Here is an 18,650-nt window from a genome sequence, read left to right on the forward strand (position 1 = left end):
TGACAACTGATGGCTCCTCGGGCCGGCTGGGCTCGACACGAGATGTTGCTGCTGCCATCTTTTCAGTGGGAGACCCCGCTTCTTCCCGTATGGGTGGCAGCAATCCAGATCTGTTGTGGGAGGACACCTCGGGCAGGCTGGTCTCACCACCAGATGTTGCTGCTGCCATTTCCTTGGCTTGCTCCCGCTCTTTCCTGATCTTCCTAAGCCTCTCCCTGTGATATTCCACCGAGTCGCAGGCCAGAAACGCCAGCATGGATGGTTTGCGTGGGGTCTGCAAGGACAGGCTGGAGAAAGATGGCGGCTCTTGGCTGCAAGCTGTTGTCTTCTTCAAGGCCGAGTGGCGGCGTGAGGCCTTGGCTTCTTGCCGCTTGGGCAGCGCACCCTCACGCTGGGCTTGCTCTGCTCCTCCTTCTTCACCGAGGAACTTGACGCACCTTGTTCGGCCCAGGTCTGCAGGCACTGCCCGGATGGGTGGCAGAAGTCTGAAAGGACAGAGCGGGAGGGGTCTGCATGAGTGGCTGATGGCTTTGGGGCCGCATCCCTCAAGGCTGAGCCAGGAGCCTGGGCTGTAATGCAGCCTTCCCCACAGACAGCTGAGCGGCTGCCCCGGGGCTCTCTGGAGATGTGGAGAGGGGCCAGCCCTGTGAGCTGGGGGGATCCTGGTGTCCCCATCCCAGCACTCTCGGGCGGCCACTAACAAGCAGCAACCCTTTGGTGTTAGGGAAAGGGCTCCTGTTGGCTCAGCCCCATGCACATACATACACCTCCATCCTCACCTGTTGGCAATGCTCTCCTTCTGCAGTTTGCTCCTTATCCTTCGCAACAGCTCTCCGTCAACACCTGCAGAGCTCAGGCGTCCGCAGGCGGATCCACATCCATGGGCTTCTCTGGAGGTGGGTCCACTTCCATAGGCTCATCCGGAGGTGGATCCACCTCCATTGGCTCCACATGGTTGGTGGTCACCAGGATGGTCCAGGCATGATGGAAACGGGCTCTCTTCCCCCTCCTCCACTTGATGGTCATGGCGGGACCCCTCCTCCTCTTTGGTTCTGGGGCCCCCAGCTCCTTCTTCCCACTTAAAACCACGCTATCCAGGTGGGGCAGCAGCAACCAAGGTGACAGCTGTGACATGGGGAAGATTCCAAAATGGCACCTGTGCTGCTGGGAGTGGCATTCTGCATAGGATGAGGGCACAGAGGAGCAGACCCCAAGAAACGGGTCCTCAGCCTCCTTCACCCTCCCCCTCCTTCCACAAGGGAATCCCACCTTGGGTCTGGCGCACGCAGCAAGCAGCGGCACACTCAGGGATCTTCTGAGCTCAGCACCAACAACAGCAGGCTCTAATGGGGACCTGACTACGCCTGCCTCCTGGGACACAGAAGCCCCGGCTTCCATTTCAGCACCCAGCGCCTTTTCCTGCAGGTCACCTCTGGGCATCGAAACATCACCAACAAGAAATACGGACAACTGAGTTCTGAACAAAAGCTTCAGAGTCTCTGAGGGAAGACCTCATAGGGAACAAGCTTCCTCAACAAGACTGCTTGTTACTCGCCTGGCTTAGAAAGCCCTTGCATTCAATAACCCCCTTGCATTCAGCAATCACACCCCCACTGCTCGCCCGATCATCTCAGGCAGCCAGACCCAGGGGAACCCTGCCAGGCCAAAAGCTGAACAGGAACCGGGGTGCCCTGCCACGCCAGAAGCCAAGCAGCCGGCACAGAGGGCCCTGCCAGACAAAAACCCGGCGGAGCCAGGGAAGCCCTGCCAGGCCCCAAACCTGCCAGGCCAAAAGGCGGCAGGCTGGCTGGGCGGGCCCTTCTGGGCCTGATCTTCTGTGCCCTTTGTCCGAGAAGTTGGAGTGAGCCCCAGGCCAGAAGTGGCTGCCTGGATGCTGTGTCTTGGGGCTCTGGAGACAGGCTGGGCTCAGCCCTTGAGAAAGATCTGGAATCTCTGATGAAAGCTGGCCGTCCAGACAGGGAAGCCCTGCATGGCCAAAACCCAGCTGGCAGACCCAGGAGTCCCTGCCGGGATAGAACCAGCTGGCTGGCCTGTGGGGTCCCTGCTAGGCCAAAACCCAGCTGTCCCAAGGCACCATACCAGGTCAAATGCCAGCCGGGTGGCTTGAGTGGGCCCTGCCAGGCCAATAGCCGGCCTGCTGGCACATGGGGTCCCAGCCAGGCCAAAAGCCAGCTGGCAAGGAAGGCCCTCGGGTGAAAGCCATCTGGTCAGATAGTTGCAGGGCACCAAAGGCCGACTAGGGAAGCCCTGCCAGGCCAAGAGCCTGCCGCCGGCCAGCAAACACTGGCAAGGCCAAAAGCTGGCTGGCCGGCTTGGGGATTCCTACCAGGCCAACATCCAGCCTGCCTGGGGCTCACTGCCTGGCAACAAAATGGCTGACTGACCCGCTGGGCCTGTGAGGCCAAAAGCCAGCCACAAAGTTGGGGGCTACCTTGTCAGGCCTGAAGCTGGTAATCCGGTTAGGGGGGCCCTGCCAGGCTAAAAGCCAGCTGTCTGGTCTGGGGGGCACTGCCAGGTCAAAGGCCTGCAGGCCGGGGAAGCCCTTCCAGGCCAAAAGCCTGCAGGCCGAGGTCCCTGCCAGGCCAAAACCCATCCTGTCCGAGGCTCCCTGCCAGGCTAGAAGCCGGCTGTCCGGCCTGTGGGGCCTGGGTTACCTTGCATTCCCTGATCACAGCTAGTGAAAGAAGTTTTCCTCCTTAGATTGTTGCTGCTGCTCTCTTTGTTTCCTTGTGCCCAGCTCCCATCTCCCTACCCCTTTCCCTACTCCCTTCCCATTTGTCGGGGGCCCCACAGCCCTACTGCCCCTCTTCCCCCACCCCTGTCACGGGCAGATTGATCCAGATAAAAAATGGCACCCGCTGACATCCTTTGTGCCCCGGGGCCGGTACCTTGGTCTTGGCTCTTGCCACGCTCCCTGCATGGGCTGCCTTAACAAGACACAATGACACTCGCACAGACATTGCTGAGGTTTATAAGGGATAGGGTTTATTAGGGTATATAAAGCCCGTGATGAGGTTTTATTGGCTGTTTCGCCCCTCTGCATTTCACTCTACATCTCCTTGTGTGGCCTGGAGAAGAGAAGGCTGCAGGGTGACTTCATTGCAGCTTTCTAGTACAGAAGGGGAGTTTACAAACAGGAGGGGAGTCAACTCTTTCAACGTGGGTAGGGTGTGCCCTTCCTGCGGGGTGGGGCTTTGGTCTTTGGAGCCGGACACCTGGGAGACCCCGCTTCGTTCCTTATGGGTGGCAGCAATCTGGCTCCCATGGTGGATGACTCCTTGGGTAGGCTGGTCTCGCCATGAGATGCTGCTGCTGCCATCTCTTCAGTGGGAGTCCCTGTTGCATCCTTTATGGGCGGCAGCAATTGAGCTCTGACAACTGATGGCTCCTTGGGCCGGCTGGGCTCGACACGAGATGTTGCTGCTGCCATCTTTTCAGTGGGAGACCCTGCTTCTTCCCGTATGGGTGGCAGCAATCCAGATCTGTTGTGGGAGGACACCTCGGGCAGGCTGGTCTCACCACCAGATGTTGCTGCTGCCATTTCCTTGGCTTGCTCCCGCTCTTTCCTGATCTTCCTAAGCCTCTCCCTGTGATATTCCACCGAGTCGCAGGCCAGAAACGCCAGCATGGATGGTTTGCGTGGGGTCTGCAAGGACAGGCTGGAGAAAGATGGCGGCTCTTGGCTGCAAGCTGTTGTCTTCTTCAAGGCCGAGTGGCGGCGTGAGGCCTTGGCTTCTTGCCGCTTGGGCAGCGCACCCTCACGCTGGGCTTGCTCTGCTCCTCCTTCTTCACCGAGGAACTTGACGCACCTTGTTCGGCCCAGGTCTGCAGGCACTGCCCGGATGGGTGGCAGAAGTCTGAAAGGACAGAGCGGGAGGGGTCTGCATGAGTGGCTGATGGCTTTGGGGCCGCATCCCTCAAGGCTGAGCCAGGAGCCTGGGCTGTAATGCAGCCTTCCCCACAGACAGCTGAGCGGCTGCCCCGGGGCTCTCTGGAGATGTGGAGAGGGGCCAGCCCTGTGAGCTGGGGGGATCCTGGTGTCCCCATCCCAGCACTCTCGGGCGGCCACTAACAAGCAGCAACCCTTTGGTGTTAGGGAAAGGGCTCCTGTTGGCTCAGCCCCATGCACATACATACACCTCCATCCTCACCTGTTGGCAATGCTCTCCTTCTGCAGTTTGCTCCTTATCCTTCGCAACAGCTCTCCGTCAACACCTGCAGAGCTCAGGCGTCCGCAGGCGGATCCACATCCATGGGCTTCTCTGGAGGTGGGTCCACTTCCATAGGCTCATCCGGAGGTGGATCCACCTCCATTGGCTCCACATGGTTGGTGGTCACCAGGATGGTCCAGGCATGATGGAAACGGGCTCTCTTCCCCCTCCTCCACTTGATGGTCATGGCGGGACCCCTCCTCCTCTTTGGTTCTGGGGCCCCCAGCTCCTTCTTCCCACTTAAAACCACGCTATCCAGGTGGGGCAGCAGCAACCAAGGTGACAGCTGTGACATGGGGAAGATTCCAAAATGGCACCTGTGCTGCTGGGAGTGGCATTCTGCATAGGATGAGGGCACAGAGGAGCAGACCCCAAGAAACGGGTCCTCAGCCTCCTTCACCCTCCCCCTCCTTCCACAAGGGAATCCCACCTTGGGTCTGGCGCACGCAGCAAGCAGCGGCACACTCAGGGATCTTCTGAGCTCAGCACCAACAACAGCAGGCTCTAATGGGGACCTGACTACGCCTGCCTCCTGGGACACAGAAGCCCCGGCTTCCATTTCAGCACCCAGCGCCTTTTCCTGCAGGTCACCTCTGGGCATCGAAACATCACCAACAAGAAATACGGACAACTGAGTTCTGAACAAAAGCTTCAGAGTCTCTGAGGGAAGACCTCATAGGGAACAAGCTTCCTCAACAAGACTGCTTGTTACTCGCCTGGCTTAGAAAGCCCTTGCATTCAATAACCCCCTTGCATTCAGCAATCACACCCCCACTGCTCGCCCGATCATCTCAGGCAGCCAGACCCAGGGGAACCCTGCCAGGCCAAAAGCTGAACAGGAACCGGGGTGCCCTGCCACGCCAGAAGCCAAGCAGCCGGCACAGAGGGCCCTGCCAGACAAAAACCCGGCGGAGCCAGGGAAGCCCTGCCAGGCCCCAAACCTGCCAGGCCAAAAGGCGGCAGGCTGGCTGGGCGGGCCCTTCTGGGCCTGATCTTCTGTGCCCTTTGTCCGAGAAGTTGGAGTGAGCCCCAGGCCAGAAGTGGCTGCCTGGATGCTGTGTCTTGGGGCTCTGGAGACAGGCTGGGCTCAGCCCTTGAGAAAGATCTGGAATCTCTGATGAAAGCTGGCCGTCCAGACAGGGAAGCCCTGCATGGCCAAAACCCAGCTGGCAGACCCAGGAGTCCCTGCCGGGATAGAACCAGCTGGCTGGCCTGTGGGGTCCCTGCTAGGCCAAAACCCAGCTGTCCCAAGGCACCATACCAGGTCAAATGCCAGCCGGGTGGCTTGAGTGGGCCCTGCCAGGCCAATAGCCGGCCTGCTGGCACATGGGGTCCCAGCCAGGCCAAAAGCCAGCTGGCAAGGAAGGCCCTCGGGTGAAAGCCATCTGGTCAGATAGTTGCAGGGCACCAAAGGCCGACTAGGGAAGCCCTGCCAGGCCAAGAGCCTGCCGCCGGCCAGCAAACACTGGCAAGGCCAAAAGCTGGCTGGCCGGCTTGGGGATTCCTACCAGGCCAACATCCAGCCTGCCTGGGGCTCACTGCCTGGCAACAAAATGGCTGACTGACCCGCTGGGCCTGTGAGGCCAAAAGCCAGCCACAAAGTTGGGGGCTACCTTGTCAGGCCTGAAGCTGGTAATCCGGTTAGGGGGGCCCTGCCAGGCTAAAAGCCAGCTGTCTGGTCTGGGGGGCACTGCCAGGTCAAAGGCCTGCAGGCCGGGGAAGCCCTTCCAGGCCAAAAGCCTGCAGGCCGAGGTCCCTGCCAGGCCAAAACCCATCCTGTCCGAGGCTCCCTGCCAGGCTAGAAGCCGGCTGTCCGGCCTGTGGGGCCTGGGTTACCTTGCATTCCCTGATCACAGCTAGTGAAAGAAGTTTTCCTCCTTAGATTGTTGCTGCTGCTCTCTTTGTTTCCTTGTGCCCAGCTCCCATCTCCCTACCCCTTTCCCTACTCCCTTCCCATTTGTCGGGGGCCCCACAGCCCTACTGCCCCTCTTCCCCCACCCCTGTCACGGGCAGATTGATCCAGATAAAAAATGGCACCCGCTGACATCCTTTGTGCCCCGGGGCCGGTACCTTGGTCTTGGCTCTTGCCACGCTCCCTGCATGGGCTGCCTTAACAAGACACAATGACACTCGCACAGACATTGCTGAGGTTTATAAGGGATAGGGTTTATTAGGGTATATAAAGCCCGTGATGAGGTTTTATTGGCTGTTTCGCCCCTCTGCATTTCACTCTACATCTCCTTGTGTGGCCTGGAGAAGAGAAGGCTGCAGGGTGACTTCATTGCAGCTTTCTAGTACAGAAGGGGAGTTTACAAACAGGAGGGGAGTCAACTCTTTCAACGTGGGTAGGGTGTGCCCTTCCTGCGGGGTGGGGCTTTGGTCTTTGGAGCCGGACACCTGGGAGACCCCGCTTCGTTCCTTATGGGTGGCAGCAATCTGGCTCCCATGGTGGATGACTCCTTGGGTAGGCTGGTCTCGCCATGAGATGCTGCTGCTGCCATCTCTTCAGTGGGAGTCCCTGTTGCATCCTTTATGGGCGGCAGCAATTGAGCTCTGACAACTGATGGCTCCTTGGGCCGGCTGGGCTCGACATGAGATGTTGCTGCTGCCATCTTTTCAGTGGGAGACCCTGCTTCTTCCCGTATGGGTGGCAGCAATCCAGATCTGTTGTGGGAGGACACCTCGGGCAGGCTGGTCTCACCACCAGATGTTGCTGCTGCCATTTCCTTGGCTTGCTCCCGCTCTTTCCTGATCTTCCTAAGCCTCTCCCTGTGATATTCCACCGAGTTGCAGGCCAGAAACGCCAGCATGGATGGTTTGCGTGGGGTCTGCAAGGACAGGCTGGAGAAAGATGGCGGCTCTTGGCTGCAAGCTGTTGTCTTCTTCAAGGCCGAGTGGCGGCGTGAGGCCTTGGCTTCTTGCCGCTTGGGCAGCGCACCCTCACGCTGGGCTTGCTCTGCTCCTCCTTCTTCACCGAGGAACTTGACGCACCTTGTTCGGCCCAGGTCTGCAGGCACTGCCCGGATGGGTGGCAGAAGTCTGAAAGGACAGAGCGGGAGGGGTCTGCATGAGTGGCTGATGGCTTTGGGGCCGCATCCCTCAAGGCTGAGCCAGGAGCCTGGGCTGTAATGCAGCCTTCCCCACAGACAGCTGAGCGGCTGCCCCGGGGCTCTCTGGAGATGTGGAGAGGGGCCAGCCCTGTGAGCTGGGGGGATCCTGGTGTCCCCATCCCAGCACTCTCGGGCGGCCACTAACAAGCAGCAACCCTTTGGTGTTAGGGAAAGGGCTCCTGTTGGCTCAGCCCCATGCACATACATACACCTCCATCCTCACCTGTTGGCAATGCTCTCCTTCTGCAGTTTGCTCCTTATCCTTCGCAACAGCTCTCCGTCAACACCTGCAGAGCTCAGGCGTCCGCAGGCGGATCCACATCCATGGGCTTCTCTGGAGGTGGGTCCACTTCCATAGGCTCATCCGGAGGTGGATCCACCTCCATTGGCTCCACATGGTTGGTGGTCACCAGGATGGTCCAGGCATGATGGAAACGGGCTCTCTTCCCCCTCCTCCACTTGATGGTCATGGCGGGACCCCTCCTCCTCTTTGGTTCTGGGGCCCCCAGCTCCTTCTTCCCACTTAAAACCACGCTATCCAGGTGGGGCAGCAGCAACCAAGGTGACAGCTGTGACATGGGGAAGATTCCAAAATGGCACCTGTGCTGCTGGGAGTGGCATTCTGCATAGGATGAGGGCACAGAGGAGCAGACCCCAAGAAACGGGTCCTCAGCCTCCTTCACCCTCCCCCTCCTTCCACAAGGGAATCCCACCTTGGGTCTGGCGCACGCAGCAAGCAGCGGCACACTCAGGGATCTTCTGAGCTCAGCACCAACAACAGCAGGCTCTAATGGGGACCTGACTACGCCTGCCTCCTGGGACACAGAAGCCCCGGCTTCCATTTCAGCACCCAGCGCCTTTTCCTGCAGGTCACCTCTGGGCATCGAAACATCACCAACAAGAAATACGGACAACTGAGTTCTGAACAAAAGCTTCAGAGTCTCTGAGGGAAGACCTCATAGGGAACAAGCTTCCTCAACAAGACTGCTTGTTACTCGCCTGGCTTAGAAAGCCCTTGCATTCAATAACCCCCTTGCATTCAGCAATCACACCCCCACTGCTCGCCCGATCATCTCAGGCAGCCAGACCCAGGGGAACCCTGCCAGGCCAAAAGCTGAACAGGAACCGGGGTGCCCTGCCACGCCAGAAGCCAAGCAGCCGGCACAGAGGGCCCTGCCAGACAAAAACCCGGCGGAGCCAGGGAAGCCCTGCCAGGCCCCAAACCTGCCAGGCCAAAAGGCGGCAGGCTGGCTGGGCGGGCCCTTCTGGGCCTGATCTTCTGTGCCCTTTGTCCGAGAAGTTGGAGTGAGCCCCAGGCCAGAAGTGGCTGCCTGGATGCTGTGTCTTGGGGCTCTGGAGACAGGCTGGGCTCAGCCCTTGAGAAAGATCTGGAATCTCTGATGAAAGCTGGCCGTCCAGACAGGGAAGCCCTGCATGGCCAAAACCCAGCTGGCAGACCCAGGAGTCCCTGCCGGGATAGAACCAGCTGGCTGGCCTGTGGGGTCCCTGCTAGGCCAAAACCCAGCTGTCCCAAGGCGCCATACCAGCTCAAATGCCAGCCGGGTGGCTTGAGTGGGCCCTGCCAGGCCAATAGCCGGCCTGCTGGCACATGGGGTCCCAGCCAGGCCAAAAGCCAGCTGGCAAGGAAGGCCCTCGGGTGAAAGCCATCTGGTCAGATAGTTGCAGGGCACCAAAGGCCGACTAGGGAAGCCCTGCCAGGCCAAGAGCCTGCCGCCGGCCAGCAAACACTGGCAAGGCCAAAAGCTGGCTGGCCGGCTTGGGGATTCCTACCAGGCCAACATCCAGCCTGCCTGGGGCTCACTGCCTGGCAACAAAATGGCTGACTGACCCGCTGGGCCTGTGAGGCCAAAAGCCAGCCACAAAGTTGGGGGCTACCTTGTCAGGCCTGAAGCTGGTAATCCGGTTAGGGGGGCCCTGCCAGGCTAAAAGCCAGCTGTCTGGTCTGGGGGGCACTGCCAGGTCAAAGGCCTGCAGGCCGGGGAAGCCCTTCCAGGCCAAAAGCCTGCAGGCCGAGGTCCCTGCCAGGCCAAAACCCATCCTGTCCGAGGCTCCCTGCCAGGCTAGAAGCCGGCTGTCCGGCCTGTGGGGCCTGGGTTACCTTGCATTCCCTGATCACAGCTAGTGAAAGAAGTTTTCCTCCTTAGATTGTTGCTGCTGCTCTCTTTGTTTCCTTGTGCCCAGCTCCCATCTCCCTACCCCTTTCCCTACTCCCTTCCCATTTGTCGGGGGCCCCACAGCCCTACTGCCCCTCTTCCCCCACCCCTGTCACGGGCAGATTGATCCAGATAAAAAATGGCACCCGCTGACATCCTTTGTGCCCCGGGGCCGGTACCTTGGTCTTGGCTCTTGCCACGCTCCCTGCATGGGCTGCCTTAACAAGACACAATGACACTCGCACAGACATTGCTGAGGTTTATAAGGGATAGGGTTTATTAGGGTATATAAAGCCCGTGATGAGGTTTTATTGGCTGTTTCGCCCCTCTGCATTTCACTCTACATCTCCTTGTGTGGCCTGGAGAAGAGAAGGCTGCAGGGTGACTTCATTGCAGCTTTCTAGTACAGAAGGGGAGTTTACAAACAGGAGGGGAGTCAACTCTTTCAACGTGGGTAGGGTGTGCCCTTCCTGCGGGGTGGGGCTTTGGTCTTTGGAGCCGGACACCTGGGAGACCCCGCTTCGTTCCTTATGGGTGGCAGCAATCTGGCTCCCATGGTGGATGACTCCTTGGGTAGGCTGGTCTCGCCATGAGATGCTGCTGCTGCCATCTCTTCAGTGGGAGTCCCTGTTGCATCCTTTATGGGCGGCAGCAATTGAGCTCTGACAACTGATGGCTCCTCGGGCCGGCTGGGCTCGACACGAGATGTTGCTGCTGCCATCTTTTCAGTGGGAGACCCCGCTTCTTCCCGTATGGGTGGCAGCAATCCAGATCTGTTGTGGGAGGACACCTCGGGCAGGCTGGTCTCACCACCAGATGTTGCTGCTGCCATTTCCTTGGCTTGCTCCCGCTCTTTCCTGATCTTCCTAAGCCTCTCCCTGTGATATTCCACCGAGTCGCAGGCCAGAAACGCCAGCATGGATGGTTTGCGTGGGGTCTGCAAGGGCAGGCTGGAGAAAGATGGCGGCTCTTGGCTGCAAGCTGTTGTTGTCTTCTTCAAGGCTGAGTGGCGGCGTGAGGCCTTGGCTTCTTGCCGCTTGGGCAGCGCACCCTCACGCTGGGCTTGCTCTGCTCCTCCTTCTTCACCGAGGAACTTGACGCACCTTGTTCGGCCCAGGTCTGCAGGCACTGCCCGGATGGGTGGCAGAAGTCTGAAAGGACAGAGCGGGAGGGGTCTGCATGAGTGGCTGATGGCTTTGGGGCCGCATCCCTCAAGGCTGAGCCAGGAGCCTGGGCTGTAATGCAGCCTTCCCCACAGACAGCTGAGCGGCTGCCCCGGGGCTCTCCGGAGATGTGGAGAGGGGCCAGCCCTGTGAGCTGGGGGGATCCTGGTGTCCCCATCCCAGCACTCTCGGGCGGCCACTAACAAGCAGCGACCCTTTGGTGTTAGGGAAAGGGCTCCTGTTGGCTCAGCCCCATGCACATACATACACCTCCATCCTCACCTGTTGGCAATGCTCTCCTTCTGCAGTTTGCTCCTTATCCTTCGGAACAGCTCTCCGTCAACACCTGCAGAGCTCAGGCGTCGGATGTAGGTTGGAGTGCTATCAAATCTCACTGCAGTTGGGAAGGAAGAGGAGATTCGCCGTCAAGCCTTTGGCTCGCTCACAAGCAGCACTCAGGCCTGTTCCCAGAACCCCCCCTGAATCCATCTCTGTCCCCACTCCTCCTCTCTACAGTTCAGCTCTGCAGCACCTTCCACTGAGGAAGAGCAGGGCCTGAGATTCCCACATCCTCCTGCCATAGCCAGGGATGGGGGTACGTCACACCCAGCACCTTCCTTTTGGACAGGCCAACCATAACCTAAGGGGAAGGACCTGGAAGCCACTTTACCTTTCTTGCCCTTGGAAAGAGGTGGCAACGTCTCATCTTTTCTTGGCTTCTGTGCCCCAGAGGTGCTCCCGGAGGACTTGTGGTGTATCAGGGGCAGCACTTTGGGTACCAACTCCATTTGAAACCTGTAAGCGAGGAGAAGGCAGTGAGCGGTGTGATGCAGTGCAACAGCAATCCTTGCTGCTCTCTCTCTGCTCGTCTGCTCACAGGCACGTTTTCGTGCTGCATGAAGGCTTTCTAAAGCCATTAGCAGGGTCACTTGGGATAGGAGGAGGGGAAACAGTTTCAGGCGGAAAGAGGGAAGACTGGCTTTGGATGGGAGGAAGGTTTTGGCTGGAGGGTGGTGAGGCACTGGGATGTCTTGCCCAGAGAGATGCTGGGTGTCGGGACTGGCATTCAAGGCCTGGCTGGACCAGGCTCAGAGCAACCTCATTTGGAGGTAGGTGTCCCTGTTCCCCGCAGGACAGTGGGACCGGGTGCTCTTTTGGGGTTCCTTCCTGATCCAATTGTTCTGTGATTGTTTGGCACGTCCTGCTGGGCAGGACACTGACGGACACAAGGCACAAGTGCTACAGAATGAGAGCTGAGCAGCTGCATCAAGCAGCAGAAAAATACTCACTTGGGTAATACGACAAGGCAGCCAGAGAACACCAGGGAAGCCAGCGGTGTTGCACGGGACACCCCCATGTCCAGCAGCGAGGGGGCCTGCAGGGGAGGAACAGGGAGGTTGTGAGATGTCCTGGTCATGGCTGAGGCACAGGGGACACGAGGAGCCCGAGGCAGGGAGAGCTGACAGCACCGCAGCACCTGCACGGCTCGAGCAGCTGCCCAGGTCCTGGTGGGCCGTGTGCGGGCTGAGTGAGGCTCACGGCACTGCCCGGGCTATGGAGAAACCTACGGCTCACCTTGCGGACGGCTCTCCTGAAGTTCTCTTTCCCCGACAGCTTCTCAAGGAAGTCGTAATAGAACTTCATTTCGAAGCTCAGCCCGTCAATGAGGAGCACTCCGACGCCCTTCAGGACAACGGCAACGTTCTCCCCATTCTGCAGGCAGCCGGAGAGCAGCGACACGGTGCTTTGGATGCAGGTCTGCGCTGTCTGCCGGCTCACAGAGGCGTCTGCGGCCACCTGACTGCACTTCAGGAGCTCCAGCTTCCTGTGGGCTGAAAAAATACCAGGGACGGGGTTGATGATACGGTTGCTGTTCCACCTTCTAAGGGACATCATCCAGATCAGCCCCGCGTTTGCATGGGCTCCTCTGGTGGGAGGTCTGCTTCTGAGATGGGATGTGGTGGCCCTCTTTGCCCCGTCCACAAAGCCAGCAGAGCTTTAATCCCCCCTCATCCTACCTGGCAGGGACTCCCTGCGGGACTTGAGGTGGTGCCTAGCTCTGAGGTTGCTGGCCAGGTGAAACACGGGCCAGCACAGAGTCACGGTCCTGTCCTCCGTCACGATCTCCTTGGAGACGGTGTCAAAGGAGCCGAAGGTGGGAATCCAGACCCCCTGCGAGTGGAGGAGGAAGAAAGGGCGGAAGAGTTAAGGGCTGGCTGGAGGAAGAGCTGGAGCTGGTCCTGTGCGGGGACAGAGCTCAGGAGCCCCCTCCTGCTGTTCAAGAGGCACAAGCCAGCGCAGCGGGGACAGCATTGGGGCTGCACCTTCCCCTCGCCCTCCCTCCCGAACGCAGCTCAGCAGCGAAACACAGGGTGAGTTTCCTGCTGTGTGTGCAGGGCAAGACTCAGAGGAAGTCCAGGCTGAGCCAGACAGGGCGAGGAGGAACCAGACAGCCAACAAACGCACCTTGTGCACCAGGAGCTGCTCGTGTATGAAGGTGGCCACCGCATCCCAGACGGCAACTCGCTCTGGAGATGAAAGGAAAAGCTGGTCACACTCTGCATCTGCCCCTTCCCGGCACCCCTCCCACTGCTGGGCAGGATGGAGGTGGCAGATGGAAAGTGCCATCTCCATCCCAAAACTGGCTGCAGCACCGCTCCCGTGGTGGCTGTGGGCCCGTGTACCTTCAGTCTCGCTGCGTATTTGTCTGGAGGCACGGCCCACCATGGGGCCGTCCTCGCTCATCCCATGTTGCTCCTTGTTGGCGACAGCCATGCTGGAGCTCATCCTTCAGATGCGTCTGCTCTGTACCAGATGCTCCTTCAGGATGCAGGACCCACCTCCGTGCTCTGCCTATACCCCCCTTCGGGTTGGCCGTGTCACAAACGCCACCACGGCAACGCGGTGACATCATGGCCAGCTGCCCATTATGATGCTGGCACTGCTGCCTGCCCCGCCTGGCACTGCTGACCCATCTCTGCTTTCTCCCTCTCCTGGCCCTGTGAGTTGAGGGATGACCCTGGGGTGAGGATGGGGCTGGAATGTGTTGCTGTTCTCTCAGTTCCCCTGGGCCTTGGGGACACCCCTGGTGTTCCAAAGCCTCTGTTGGGCTCCCTCTTGCCATGGGTGGGCAACAGGAAGGGGAAGAAGGCAATGGGGGGCAGTTGGGGCTGAGCAGGCGACATGACCGTGACTTGGCCACGTTGTTCTAGTGCTCACAATGGGTCCCTGCACCACAGGGCACTTGGGGGACCCTGGGTGTCTCCGCAGCCCTGAGGACCGGGCATCAGGGGCTGGGAATTAATGGATGGCATGGAGGGGACTGTCCGTGGCCTGTTCCAGGGGGACCTGGGCACTGTCACTTCCAGCCCTTCCTTTGCACTCTATGGGGCTGTGCAGAGAAACGGATCTGGATGGGGCAGGCTCAGAGTGCCCTATTGGATGGCCCAGAGTCACCATGCAGGTGGGACAGGGGATGTGGCTTCTGTCCCCAGGGGATCCACGTCCTGCCCCGGGTCTCTTGGCTGCTGCCAGTCCTTCTCCTGCCCCGAGTCCTTGGGGACAAACCCTGCAGGGACAAGGCTCCTCCTTGCCAGTGCAGCGCTCTGACATCCTCTGATGACCAGTGCTGCCCTCTGGTGAGCAGTGAAGACCCCGATGATCAGCGACACCCTCTGATGATCAAGAAATCCCTCAGCAAACCTACACTCTCTGTGTCCGTGTCCTTGTTCTCATGCTCAGCAGGGACTGGCCACCTCACAGTTCTGGGAGGCCTCCCCAGCTCCATGCCATGCACACCATGTCCTGCACCCCTGTGGGCTTCCCCTCCCTCTCTCATCATCTGCTCCAAAGTCCTAAAGGATGGAGCTCCTCATGCTGCCATCAACCCCAGTACCCTCCCTCTGCTCTCTCTCAGTTCCTCCGTACATTTCCTCCCAAAGCCTTCACCCTTTGATCCGCCTCTGCATGGACACAGTGTGACCACAACACCCTACTTTTAGCCCCTCTCTTATTGCAGCCACTTGTCACTCCTTTGGGTCTGCTTTAGGCCGCGTGCCTCAGTGCCCCAACCCCCTACCCATCACCCAGAACAAGGGCTGCATATCCCCACCCATGGACACCTCCAATCCCTTCCCTCCCTCCCCTTCCCTCCCATTTCCTCCCTTCCCTTTCCCATAGCACACAAGCCCTCCAAGGCCAAAATCCAGCTGGCCAGGTGCCCTGCCAGGCCAAAAGGCAGTGGGCCAATCCACGGGCTTGGAAAGGCAGTACAAGGGTTAGGGTTAGTGTAGTGTTTGGGGGGGATGTTTAATGTGTACCACAAGGGAATTTGACGCTAGGGCAGTGCAGTCGGTAACTCTGTGTATATATATGTATACAGATCCATGTGCATATTGTGTTTTGATATTGTTTATTTGTAGGTAGATGTATATATTAAGTATGATGTAGTGATGTAGAATAGCAAGAGGAAATATTACTAAGCCGTGACAGTCTTTATCCCTTGCCTCAAACATTTCCAGCTCCTAAACAGGCAAGGGGTCTTGGAAGAGTCCTCACTCTCTCTCCTTGTTCCTTTGCTTTTCTTCAAGGAAGTGGTGTGCAGGAATGACACAAATGGGTCTCAATGACCCAAATGGGACTCAGCAGCTGTTTTGCAGCCGCCAGTGGAGCTCTGTCTGTCCTGGGAAGCTGTCATGGTTTTGTAATGTTGCTGTCAATATTAGAAGGTTCATACTCCAGAAAAATACATATCCCTGGTGGCCTAGTGGTTAGGATTCGGCGCTCTCACTGCTGCAGCCCGAGTTCGATTCCCCGTCAGGGAACCATCCTCTGCTGCCAACCCCTGGGATATGTAGCTAGAATGTCACAAATGGGTCTCAATAACCCAAAAGGGACACAGCAGCTGCTTTGCAGCCGTCAGTGCAGCTCTGACTGTTCTGGGCATCCCATGCCCAGATCTGATGGTGGGGGACTCCATGGGTGGGCTGGACTCAGCACGAGATGCTGCTGCCGCCATCTCTTCGGTGGGAGATCCTGTTCCACCCTTTATGGGCAGCAGCAACCCAGATGGGACAACAGAGGGCTCCTTGGGCAGGCTGGGCTCACCATGAGATGGTGCTGCTGCCATCTTTTCAGTGGGAGACCCTGTTTTTTCCCTTATGGGAGGCAGCAGTACAGATCTGTCGCAGGACTCCTCGGGCAGGCTGGTCTCTCCACGGGATGTTGCTGCTGCCATTTCCTTGCCTTGTTCCCACTCTTCCCTGCTCTTCTCAACCCTCTTCCTCAGAAGTGTCACCGAGTCACATGCCCGAAGCGCCAGCCTGGATGGTTTGCGTGGGGTCTCATCTTCCTGCAGTTCGGGCAGTGCAACCTCACACTCAGCTTCCCCTGCTCCTCCTTCTTCATCGAGGAACTTGACCCGTCTTGTTCGGCCCAGCCCTTCTTGGTTATCCGTTCCCTCCTGGCCCTGCAGCTGGCAGCTCATCGGCTGCTCTGGGGCTGCAGGCACTGCCCGGATGGGTGGCAGAACACTGAAAGGACAGAGCGGGAGGGGTCCGCCTGAGTGGCTGATGGCTTTGGGGCCGCATCCCTCAAGGCTGAGCCAGGAGCCTGGGCTGTAATGCAGCCTTCCCCACAGACAGCTGAGCGGCTGCCCCGGGGCTCTCTGCTGATGTGGAGAGGGGCCAGCCCTGTGAGCTGGGGGACCCAGGGGAACCCTGCCAGGCCAAAAGCTGAACAGGAACCGGGGTGCCCTGCCACGCCAGAAGCCAAGCAGCCGGCACAGAGGGCCCTGCCAGACAAAAACCCGGCGGAGCCAGGGAAGCCCTGCCAGGCCCCAAACCTGCCAGGCCAAAAGGCGGCAGGCTGGCTGGGCGGGCCCTTCTGGGCCTGATCTTCTGTGCCCTTTGTCCGAGAAGTTGGAGTGAGCCCCAGGCCAGAAGTGGCTGCCTGGATGCTGTGTCTTGGGGCTCTGGAGACAGGCTGGGCTCAGCCCTTGAGAAAGATCTGGAATCTCTGATGAAAGCTGGCCGTCCAGACAGGGAAGCCCTGCATGGCCAAAACCCAGCTGGCAGACCCAGGAGTCCCTGCCGGGATAGAACCAGCTGGCTGGCCTGTGGGGTCCCTGCTAGGCCAAAACCCAGCTGTCCCAAGGCGCCATACCAGGTCAAATGCCAGCCGGGTGGCTTGAGTGGGCCCTGCCAGGCCAATAGCCGGCCTGCTGGCACATGGGGTCCCAGCCAGGCCAAAAGCCAGCTGGCAAGGAAGGCCCTCGGGTGAAAGCCATCTGGTCAGATAGTTGCAGGGCACCTGCCAGGCCAAAGGCCGACTATGGAAGCCCTGCCAGGCCAAGAGCCTGCCGCCGGCCAGCAAACACTGGCAAGGCCAAAAGCTGGCTGGCCGGCTTGGGGATTCCTACCAGGCCAACATCCAGCCTGCCTGGGGCTCACTGCCTGGCAACAAAATGGCTGACTGACCCGCTGGGCCTGTGAGGCCAAAAGCCAGCCACAAAGTTGGGGGCTACCTTGTCAGGCCTGAAGCTGGTAATCCGGTTAGGGGGGCCCTGCCAGGCTAAAAGCCAGCTGTCTGGTCTGGGGGGCACTGCCAGGTCAAAGGCCTGCAGGCCGGGGAAGCCCTTCCAGGCCAAAAGCCTGCAGGCCGAGGTCCCTGCCAGGCCAAAACCCATCCTGTCCGAGGCTCCCTGCCAGGCTAGAAGCCGGCTGTCCGGCCTGTGGGGCCTGGATTACCTTGCATTCCCTGATCACAGTTAGTGAAAGAAGTTTTCCTCCTTAGATTGTTGCTGCTGCTCTCTTTGTTTCCTTGTGCCCAGCTCCCATCTCCCTACCCCTTTCCCTATTCCCTTCCCATTTGTCGGGGGCCCCACGGCCCTACTGCCCCTCTTCCCCCACCCCTGTCACGGGCAGATTGATCCAGATAAAAAATGGCACCCGCTGACATCCTTTGTGCCCCGGGGCCGGTACCTTGGTCTTGGCTCTTGCCACGCTCCCTGCATGGGGCGGCACCGTAACCATGTGCTCCTTCAGCTCTGGAGATGGATGGGTTTCTTTGGATTCCTTCCTTGTGAAGTTTTTAATTCTTGCGTATTTTTATCCCACTGAAAATCGTTGCGTCTTATTCAGTTCAGATGCGCTGTCAGGTGTCACGCGCCACAAAGTGGTGTCCATTCCTTTCTGTTGGCAAGATGGTTTCTAGCACCGGGAGCAAGTTCTGACAATAAACGAGTGGGTTTTCTTCTCCATTTTACCCTTCCAGCTCACAACCTTGGCAGTCACACCCGTGACATTTACATTCACGTCCCTCTGCAGCGCTGTGCCTGCTCCTACAAATATGAGGAAGAGCACAAGCATGCTCTGAACCATGGGAGTGCTTGGGAGGACTCTTGGGTTTTCTTTTCATGTCGGTTTTCATCTTGCCTCCTTTTTTCTTCACGTGGATAGTAAAAGACCACAGTAAGACGTGGCTACTTCTGGTCTGCTGTAAACAGATGTGTGCCATGGCACTCTGTGCTGGGGCGTAATGGCTTGTTCAGCTTCTCTGTTGGCTGTGTTAGTCACATAGTTGTCACGATGCTGCACAAAACAAAAATGCCCAGATAGCCCAAAGAGATAGAAAGGGGAGTGGGCACTGGTGATCTCAGTGCAATCGATAACTCTTCGCGGGCTGGTGATATGTTGGAATGCAATAGATCTGCACTGGCGGTGTGATAGATGGTTAGCTCATGTTGATCAGATGTGAGTATGGATGGTTGATCACATCCCCTGTTAGCACCGTGGCTGTTGAAGTTAGATGTTCCAGCCCTCCCTCTGGGTGAATGGAGCTCCGTCCAGCTTGTTGCCTCGTTGAACAGGGTCCCCAGGGGCCCCAGTGTTCTGTCTTGCAGTGCAGGAGTCCAGAACCAGACACCAGAACTCGAGTTCTGTGTTCGGTTCTGGATCCTGCACTGCAAGAAAG

General features: G+C 58.7%; 1 protein-coding gene and 1 pseudogene across 1 annotated transcript; both read right to left on the minus strand.

Annotated features, from left to right (window-relative positions):
- LOC140265315 (ciliary microtubule associated protein 1A-like) overlaps positions 1-18,650 on the minus strand; it is an 84,869-nt pseudogene that overhangs the window by 7,693 nt on the left and 58,526 nt on the right.
- On the minus strand, positions 9,771-14,843 carry LOC140265336 (coiled-coil domain-containing protein 81-like). The gene is made up of 4 exons (XM_072361257.1): positions 13,146-14,843; positions 12,698-12,851; positions 12,255-12,511; positions 9,771-12,054 (listed from the first exon to the last, which is right to left on the minus strand). Exons 1-4 carry the CDS (start codon positions 13,464-13,466, stop codon positions 11,965-11,967), a joined length of 822 nt encoding a protein of 273 aa, XP_072217358.1. The 5' UTR covers positions 13,467-14,843; the 3' UTR covers positions 9,771-11,964.

This window comes from Excalfactoria chinensis, unplaced genomic scaffold (genome assembly GCF_039878825.1).
Source record: "Excalfactoria chinensis isolate bCotChi1 unplaced genomic scaffold, bCotChi1.hap2 Scaffold_84, whole genome shotgun sequence".
Classification (NCBI taxonomy): domain Eukaryota; kingdom Metazoa; phylum Chordata; class Aves; order Galliformes; family Phasianidae; genus Excalfactoria; species Excalfactoria chinensis.